The 10,388-nt window shown below is 40.5% G+C and overlaps 1 protein-coding gene across 1 annotated transcript in view; it reads left to right on the plus strand.

Annotated features, from left to right (window-relative positions):
- The window catches only part of VNN3 (vanin 3), a 24,318-nt gene extending 14,641 nt beyond the window's left edge, over positions 1-9,677 (plus strand). Inside the window, exons 4-7 of the mRNA XM_006885015.1 lie at positions 1,245-1,536; positions 4,011-4,384; positions 6,496-6,669; positions 9,549-9,677. Of these exons, the coding sequence (XP_006885077.1) occupies positions 1,245-1,536; positions 4,011-4,384; positions 6,496-6,669; positions 9,549-9,677 (969 nt within the window). The remainder of the gene's footprint in view (positions 1-1,244; positions 1,537-4,010; positions 4,385-6,495; positions 6,670-9,548) is intronic.
- Positions 9,678-10,388: the final 711 nt, after the last annotated feature.

Here is a 10,388-nt window from a genome sequence, read left to right on the forward strand (position 1 = left end):
GTGCCATCAAATTAACTATAGCTTATAGCAACCCTATGGACAACAGATCAGAAACTTACCTTATTCTGCACCATCCTGATTTCTCATGTCCTCAAGCTTATTGTTACAACCTCTGTGTTAATCCCTCCTGTTAGGAGTATCCTCCTCTTTCTCTGACCCTCCACTTTTCCCAGCATGATAAACTTTTTTCCAAGGATTGACCCCTCCTGACAACATACCCAAAGTATGTGAGACAGTCTCACTCTTATTGCTGCTGAGGAACACTTGGGTTGCACTTCATCCAAGATGGAATTGCTTGTTCCTTTTGGCAGTCAGTAGGATATTCAGCACTCTTCTGCAGCATCACAATTCAAAGCTACTGATTGTTCTTCTGTCATCCTTATTCATTGCTCAGCTTTCAGATGCATAGGAAATCATTGAAAATACCATGGTTTGCTTCAGGTCTTAGTCTATAAACTGGCATCAAAAAGGTGGAGTTAGAAAACAAAAAAATGAAGAATACTTTTCGTATTTCTCAAGCTGAAAACAAATTCAAACCTCAAGTTGCAATTCTGTATTCTGTGGCTAAAAAGCATGCACAAGGGACAATGAAAATACCACCACTGGGCTCAAGCTCACCTTGGTTCATAGTGACTTCCTTGCTCTTTAGCCTTTTAAAGAGGTTTTTGCAGCAAATGTGCTCAAAGGCAATATAATGTTGGGCTTCTTGGCTGCTTCTTGCATAGGTGCTGATTGTGGATCTAAGGCAAACGAAATCCTTGACAACTTCAGTATTTGCTCTCTTCATTATATAATGTTTATTGGTCCAGTTGTGAAGATGTTGTTTTCTTTATGTTGAAGTGTAATTCACCCTGAAGGCTGTGCCTTTGATCTTCATCACTAAGTATTGCAAGTCTTCTTGGATTCAGAAAGTAAATTGTGTCGTCTGCTTATTGCAGGCTTTTGAATCCTTTGCCTATCCTGATTAGTAAGATGTAGAATTTTAAGTTTAAATCTGTGATTTTAAAACAGATTCACATTTTAGGTGTCCTGTATAGATATGCTTTTATTACATGTTTTTTGAAAACTAAAGTTTAATAATTAACATCACACAATATTCGTGAAAGATTAGATAAAATTTATGCAAATGTAAATGCAACAGTTTAATATATGTACATCAACAGTTTTATGGATATTGGTCACATGTACTTATCCATTTGCTTACTAATTTTCTTTCTTCTTTTTTTTTCTTTTTTTAAAAACAGTACAATCTTTTTGAACCTGAAATACAGTTTGACTTCCCCAAGGAGTCAGAATCTGTGACTTTCCAAACCCCTTTTGGGAAGTTTGGCGTTTTCACTTGCTTTGATATTTTTTCTCACGACCCTGCTGTGGTTGTGGTGGATGAGTATCACGTTGACAGCGTGCTCTTCCCCACTGCCTGGACCAACACGCTGCCTCTCCTCTCGGCCATTCCCTTCCATTCGGCGTGGACCAGAACCATGAGAGTCAATCTCCTTGCTGCAAACACCCACACCACCAGCATGCACATGACAGGTACCTCCCATCTCCCGTGTCACAAGTGGCAATGACCATCCGGGGATGTTTTCAGTGATTCCAAACCGTGCTTATAAAGAAAAAAAAAGGACTTTCAATATTTCTAGTATCACAATGCTAAAAGTTCATTCCATACCTATCTCTCTTTGAGATGCGAGATGCCTTCACAACTTCCAGCATAAAAGTGATGTCAGGAGATTACAATTGCAAGATAAACTGGGGGTGTCTGGAAGACAGTCTACCAGCTTGTGGGTGTGCCAGAATTTTTAAATCCTGAAATGCTTGGCCTTACCTTCAGGATGAAGGCTAGCTAGCATGTTGTGAGTAGTTTTTTGTTTGTTTGGGGTTTTTTTTTTGGCAAACATTTTTCTACGTGATATAGCACTGGTCTGTGCATTGCTGTACAGAGATAACTTGTGGTGGCTGTGATGCTAAACACTGTGACCCTGATGTACTAAATGCGATATTGGTCACCCAGGGTGGACAGTATTTGGCAGAGCTCCCTGATTAAAACAAGCTTGGAAGCAGGAGTGGCATCTACTTCCAAAATAGCTTGTCTCTGGAAACCCTATGAACTTGGAGAAACAAAAAAATTTCATAGGATCACTATGAGTTGTCTATGACTTGATGACATTTAACAACGACAACAACAACATTATCACGAACTTATTGAGGGCCTGGTGGATAGGGATTTGAACTGCCTACAAAAAGGCAGGTGGTTCGAATCCACTAGTTGTTTTGTGAGAAAGATGGGCAATCACCTCCCATGCAATTTACGATCTCTGAAAACCTGCTGGAGAGTCAGTTCTGAGTAGACAGCACAACAACAACAACAAAATCACAAAATAAATAGTAGCCTAAATTTTTATAGGAAACTCTGGTGGCTGGCTTAGAGGTAAGGAGATATGCTGCCAGCCCAAAAGGCATGTGGCTTGAAGGCGGCTCTGCAGGAGAAAGATGGATAATCTCCTCTTGTGAGATTTATGGTCCATGACGATCTGCTACAGGGTCATCTATGAGTCGGTTCTGACTCTATGGTACTAAATAAATAGCAACAACACATTTTTATACTGCTTTTCCTTAAAGCATGTTACCTCTGTGGCTGTAGGAGAAAAAAAAATATTACTTTGGGTTTATATGAGGAAAATTGGATTTAGGGAGAAGTCAAATCACACAAAACAAAGTCCGATTTAAGGAATCTCAAAGAAACAACTGTTCTATTCATAATGGTAGTGCCGCTGGGGAGTGATGTTTGTTGTGATTGTTGTTTAATGCTGTCGAGTCGTAGACGACTCATAGCGATCCTATGAATGAACAGCCTGAGCACTGTTTGTACATAGAGTTTCCGGAGGCAAGCCATTTCGGAAGTGGATGCCGCTCCTGCTTCCAGGCTTGATTTAGTCGGGAAGCTCCAGACAACACTGTCCACCATGGGTGCCCATTACCACGATTGGCACATCACTGTCACAGGCTTCAGCATCACAGCAACCCCGAGTTACCTCTGTACAGCAACACACAGACCAGTGCTATATCACCTAGAAGAATGTTTGACAGGAAGACAATTTGAACCTGGCTGAGGGCCACAGATGAAAATCGCCCACCTTCGGCTTGGTAGCACAGCTTCCTTCCACTTGGCCAACGTAGCTCTCTCTTGGTCATCGTCATTGTTATTGTGGTTTAATGTCGTCGAGTCGTAAACGACTTATAGCGACCCTATGAATGAACAGCCTGAGCACTGTTCGTACATAGAGTTTCCAGAGGCAAACCATTTTGGAAGTGGATGCCGCTCCTGCTTTCAGGCTTGATTTAGTCGGGAAGCTCCAGCCAACACTGCCAAGTGTGATAGCACTTGACATATATGAAATTGTTGCTCTTTCTTTTATAATAAACAAGATCAAGACAATGCAAATTGAAGTCTTGTCAGTCATTTGGCCAAATGAGGAAACACAAACACAAATAAAATATATCAGCAGAGATGTAAGGGATGTAGGGTATTTTCAGTTTGTTGTTAAATTGGAAAAACTAACAGATATCCTGAGTCGTAAATGTTGCTGTGTGCCATTGAATCAATTTCAATTCATAGGAACCTTACAGGACAGAGCAGACTGCCCCATAGGGTTCCTGAGGCTGCATGACCTTTATGGAAGCTGATTGCTACATCTTCTGTGGAGCAGCTGGTGGATTAGAACCCTTGACCTTCCAGTTAGTAGCCAAGAATTTAATCACTGCACCGTCAAGGTTCCCTTAAGTTGTAAATAAGCCATTCAGTTCAGTCAATGAATTCAGCATAAATATCTCAAGCAAGACGCTAAGAATCAAGTGGAAACTTAAACCACTGTCATTCCAAACTCCTTAAATGTCTATAACATTATACTTTAATCACTTTCTACTTAGTGTCTCATGGTAGTAATTCCATTAGTTTGGGATCATGGAATTTTGAAACTAATGATTGTCCTTCTTCATATTGACTACAGGGAGTGGAATCTATGCACCGGAAGCAGTCAAGGTGTACCACTATGACATGGAAACCGAGAGCGGCCAGCTGATGCTGGCAGAACTGAAGTCTCGGCCTTCCCAGGAGCTCACCTACCCAGAGGCTGTTGACTGGAGTGCTTATACCAACAGTGCCAAGCTGTTTTTGTCTGATCAGCCAACTTTTCCAGGAATGATTTATTTTGATGAGTTCACCTTCATTGAACTCAAGCAAAGCACGGGAAATTACACAGTTTGCCAGAAAGGCCTGTGTTGCCACTTAACTTACAAGATGTCAGAGAAGCGGCCAGATGAGGTGTATGCACTGGGTGCTTTTGATGGACTGCACACAGTAGAAGGCCAATATTACTTGCAGGTAGATGTACTTAAATAACTACATCTTAGAGCATTGTTGGAGCCTCTGAGTGATGTAAAAATCCCTGAAAAAAAAACTGTTGTTATGCGGTAATTCTGACTCATAGCAATCCTATAAGACAGAGAGAAAACTGCCTGATTAAGTTTTTAAGGGCAGTGGGGGTTGATGTGTTGAAATTAGAGAGACTGGCTCAGGACAGGGAAGGGTTCAGAGCTTCTGTACATAGGGTCGCTATACATCACAGGCAACTCAATGGCACATAACAACAATAGCACTATGACAGGTTTGGAAGCAGGAGTGGCATCCACTTCCTAAACAACATGCCTCCGGAAACACTATGAACTTTGATAAATGTCAATGGTAATAATTATGCGAATTGATGCCTTTGAGCTGTGGTGCTGGAGAAGAGTTGAATATACCATGGACTGCTAAGAAAACTTACAGCTTTGTTCTGGAGAGGGTTAAACTAGGCTGCTCTTTGGAGGCAAGGATCGTGAAGCTTCATCTGACATATTTTGAACATGTTGCAAGGAGGGACTAGTCCTTGGAGAGGGAAACAATGCTTGGGGGGATGGAGGAACAGTGTAGGAGAGGAAAACTCTTAATGAGATGGATTGATTCCGTGATTGGGGTAATGGGGGGGGTGGTATATCAGAGACAATAAGATTGGCACAGGATAGAGTAGGGTTTAGGGCTGTTGTACATAGGGTGCTATGAGTCACAGGCAACTTGATGGCATATAACAACAACAACAACAACAACAACATATTAATCTTTAAAATACTAGTGTTTCTCCTGGTTTTATTTTTAAAAATGTTAATCCTGTCCATATAAACTAATTTTAGAACTAATACATTGTGAACTTCACTTTGAAAAAATGGTGCTATTTGGCTGAGGAAAGTTCTACCTTTCTACTGTTTCAACATTTATTTTTTTAAATTGTGGTTTTAATGAAAATTTACAGAAAAATTGGATTTTCATTTATTCATTGTTGCACAATTTCCTCTCATTATGCCCACCCCTCCTTCAGTCCACTTTGCAAGGCACCTCATTCTGGACAGTTGAGATACAAATAATGGCTAGTCATGTATTCCTTTTAAACAGGTCTTTCTTTTATCTATTCCAATGCAATGATCATTACCTATCCCCTCTTTTCCTAGTTTTCCTCAAACCCCCATGTCAGTCCCATTTTAAACAGTGGTGTTAGGAATTATTTATTCCTTTCGTGATAGAGATATTTCACTCTGCGTAGTGTCCTCCAGGGTCACCTGTGTTGTGTAATGTTGTATTAGTTACTCGTTTTTCAGTGCTGCATAGTACTTCATTGTGTGAATATACCTTAGTTTTTCTGTGTATTCATTTGTTGATGGGCATTTGGTTTGCTTCCATCTCTTTATTACTCTGAATAACACAGTAATAAACATGGGTGTGTATATATCTGTTTGGGTGCCAGCTGTTTCTTTAGGGTATACTCTGAGTAATGGCATTGCTGGATCAAATGGTATTTCTATTTTCAACTTTTTGAGAAAGCGTCATACTGCCTTCTCTAGTGGTTGTCCCATTTTACACTCCTACCAGGAGTGAATAAGGGTTCTATTCTCTCCACAATCTCTCCAGCTTTTGTTGTTTGCTGCTCTGTTGAATTTTGCAATTATTACTGGAGTGAGATAATCTCTCTTAGTTGTTTATATTTGCATCTCTCTGATAGCCATTGGTGTGTCAAATGCCAAAGTGGCTGCCGATGGTGGACAGTGTTTGGTGGAGCACCCAGATTAAGACAGGTTTGGAAAGAGGAGTGGCATCTACTTCTTAAACAACATGTCTCTGGAAACTTTATGAACTTAGAGAAACAACAATAGCTATAGAAAATTCTTTTGTTCATAGGCTTGCTGTGAGTCGTGCTTGATTCAATGGTAACCAACAACAACAACACTAGTTGGTAGGTGGGGATTTTGAGCATTCCTTCATGTGTTTGTTTGCCATCCGAATGTTTTCTTTGCTGAAGTGTCTGTTCATATCCTGTGCCCATTTGGCAGCTGGTTGTTTATATTTTTTTTTACTGAGGTGTGCTCTAACATGTCTGACCACTTCTTTTTTCTTTTTCAACATAGATCTGCACACTACTGAAGTGTCAAACCACTGACCTAAATACGTGTGGGGAGCCTGTGGGGTCAGCATTTACCAAGTTTGAAGAATTCTCCCTCAGTGGCACATTTGGGACAAGTTATGTTTTCCCACAGGTTGTTCTAAGTGGGAGCCAACTTGCCCCTGAAACACATTATGAGGTAGGAGGTTTTCAGGATGATCAAACTTTTTTAACAAAAGAGATAACAGGCAAATTAAAATCTTTGTAATGCTGTTACAATATTGAACATTGGGATTCACATTCTACTATGAAAACAGTGATTTGCAATACTAATTATGGTTCCAGATTTTTGCTAGGCTGTGCTAGATAGTACAGAGCTCATTAGATAGTGTAAGACAGTGACAATCAATGTCCTCTTCACTTGCACAATGTGTTGCTGTTGTTGTTAGAGGCTATCAAGCTGAGTACGACTCTTAGTAACACTGTGAGCAACAGAGCTGGACCATGTCCCATCTTGTGCCATTCTCACAATTTCTGACAAACTCAAACCCATTGCTGCAGTCGCTGTGTCAATCCACCTAGTTTAGGTCTTCCACTCCCTCACCAACCCTCTACCTTTCCAAGCATGATGTCCCTCTCCAAGGAATAGCCTCTCCTAGCAACATGCCCAACTTAGAGGAGACGAAGCTTTATGAAGCACAATGTAGACAGTACACATTCAATACATTGAAAGATGCTTGGACAATTTATTTTGTGAGTGAGCTAGTTTGAGGAATTTTTGTTCTGTTAGTAATAATTTATATTTTGTGTGTTGTTTCATTAAAGAGTCCTTGTGGCACAGAGGCGAAGTGCTCCACTGTTATCCAAATATGCTTCTGTCATCTTCAATAAAGGTTCTCTCTTGTTGCCCTGATGTTGGAACAAACTCAGCTGACCCTCCATTGAATTTTCAAGGCTAAACAGCACAAAGGGATGTTGCCCATCTTTCTCTGTCAGAGTTACTGTTGGATTCAAACCAACAGAGAGGCAAAGTGCTAAAGTTAGCAGCTTAACTCCCTACGGACTAGGCCATCAAAGCTCCTGAAAAGTTGTAGTCTTGGGAATATTATTAGACAATTCTACCCTGTCTTAAAAAGGTCATTATGAGTTAAAATTGGCCTGTTAATGTGTATGCCTTGTGTGTGTGTGTGTGTGTGTGTGTGTGTGTGTGTGTATGCCTTTAAAACATTCTGTAGTGAGGGGTTTGAGTCCGTGGCTGGCCTGGAAGCTCCTGAATGAACAGTCGTTCCACTCTGGAAGCTGGTTTCTCGCATCTTGATGGGGGTCATGTAAGGAAGCTTTTGGGTTGTGTTTGATTTGCAATAACGATTTTTTTCCCTCCACAAGGGGATGTCAGTTGACCTTTGGCCCCTTTGGGCCAACAAGTACGTAAGGGTGGAGGCCTGCTCAAAGGTGTGTTTTTGAAACACTCCATAGTGAGGGGTTGAGTCCGCAGCTGGCATGGATTTAAAATAAATTTATTAATTTTAGAATGAACATTCTTTAAGTGGTACAGAGTTGTTTGTCTATTTGCTGTACTGAATAACTTGGAGTTGTTGTGATGCTGAAGACTGTGCCATAATCCTGTCAAGTAGCATAAAATAGTTACACATCATGGACCTTGTTTGGAGGAGCTTCCAGAATGATTAGGGTTTGGAAGCAAGAGTGGCCACCACTTCCTAAAACTGATGCCCCTGGAAACTCTATAATCTTACAGAAATGAAGTTAATTAGAGAACAGAGTTCAGGTCTTTTGCTCATAGGGTTGCTATGAGTCGTATCAACTTGATGACACTTAACCACTGCCAAGTGTGACTAGTGTTTTATTTGGAGGAACATTCTTCTACTTTGTGCATTATTCTGTGCCAATTTGCTGTACTGAGGTAATCTGGGTTTGCTGTATGCTGACCCTTGTGCCATTGGGGTGTCAAATGCCATAATGATTTCCCAAAGTGGACAGTATTTGGTGGAGCTCCCAGTTGTAAAACAAGTTTGGAAGCAGGAGTATCAGCCACTTCCTAAACCACGTGCCTATAGAAACTCTATGAACTTGGAGAAACAACAATAAGTTATGGTAAGACACTAGGTCTTGTTCATAGGGTTGCTATGAGTCATACTTGACTTGACGACCATCAACAACAACAATGGGTGATGAAATAATCTCTAAAGCAGGAGATTTGATTACAGGCTTTCATTAATTTAAAGAACTTCTTCCTACCATATCTTACTTGATTTTCACCATCTTATTTATGAAATAGGATGTTTACTGCTTTCCCACCTAAATTACTTCTACTAGTTTCCAAGGACTGCCTTAACAAAATACTACAAATGGGTAACTTAAAAGAATGGACATGTGTCCTTTCACGTCTAGGGATGTCAGAAGTCTGGCATCAAGTTGCTGGTCAGGAGATGTTCTCTGAAGACTCCAGAGGACTCTATCCCCCCCTTTCTCTTAGCTTCTGTGTCAGTGTCAATCCTTGGTGTTTTTTGGCTTGTGGATGCAACACTCCAATGTCTGTCTCGCCAACTGATGGCATTTCCCCTATATATCCTTCTCTCTGTGTCTTCTCTTCTTATAAGGATGCCAATCATAATGGATTACAGCCTACTCTAATGGTTTCATACTAACTTGATTATATTTGCAAAGACTCTATTTTCAGACTAAATCTAATCACAGGTACTAGGAAGTAGGACTTCAACATATCACACAATTACACCCAAAAAGTCTTCCAGGTAGTAGAACTGGAACATGAACCTATGTCCTCTGACACCAGATACACTGCAGATAAAAAGTCAATTGTTAGAACCCATTAGCAGCCCTATTGTAGAGATATGGGGCAATTTGCTTCTGTAAAGATCTATGGCATTGGAAACCCTGTGGGCAGTTCTACTTTGCCTAACAGGGTTGCTATGCACCAGAATCCCCTCAATGGTAGTGGGTTTTTTGGTATACAGCTTCTAGAGTGTTGTTGCCACACAAGTCCTCTGAGGTAGAAGCCAACCACTGGATTGGAGGTAACACTTTGCTTTCCTTGATTAGGTTTCGAGAGATGGTCGTCTGAGAAGCAGGAGTGGAGGCCCTTTGCCAGTCCTCGTTATGGCCCTGTACGGAAGAGTGTTTGAGAAGGACCCTCCTCGCTTAGGGCAGGGGCCTGGGAAGTTACAATGATCTCCTTCACCAATAACTTCCAGGATTAACCTGTTAAAGACTGAAAGAAAGAAAAGAATACAACATCTATTCAGAAAAGATGTCATAAACTTACTGAAGCAACTAAGCAAGCACAAGATTTAAAAAGACATAGATATGAGTGTTAAGTCTTACATTGTCACAATTGCAGCACAAACAATTGAAACGGCATTCCTCCTCAATATATGTCTCTGCTTAAGGTTGTATTTGTATAATAAAACAAACATTGACATGGATGGGACCCTTGAAAAGTAATTTCATGTCAATTGTTTTATTGTATGCAGTTGTGCTTTCCATAGTTGACATTTTTTTGTGTGGAAATTGGACACTTGTAATTGTTAATAAACTAGAAATAAATGACCTCCTTAATTCATACTTGTTTCCTACTGAAATTATACTTTATAAACATCTACACATTGTGGTTAATCTCCTTCTATACCTATGATTTATGAAGGCCTGTGCTATGCTGGAGGCTTCCTTAGAAGATCCAGTAGGGATCTGGAAAGACAAGGTAACTCTGGAGGTCATTATGCTGAGTGAAATATCTCAGTCACAAAAGGACAAATACTGCCTGGTGCCACTCTTGTAAAACAGGACTGACCTTGGGGTTGGGGAGAGACTGAGAAAGATGGGTTCAATAATGTATACTTCATTGAAATAGATGAGGGAGAAAACTGTTTAAAAGGGATATGT

The sequence above is a fragment of the Elephantulus edwardii genome, unplaced genomic scaffold (genome assembly GCF_000299155.1).
Source record: "Elephantulus edwardii isolate Elephantulus edwardi_28Jun2011 unplaced genomic scaffold, EleEdw1.0 scaffold00039, whole genome shotgun sequence".
In the NCBI taxonomy this organism is placed as follows: domain Eukaryota; kingdom Metazoa; phylum Chordata; class Mammalia; order Macroscelidea; family Macroscelididae; genus Elephantulus; species Elephantulus edwardii.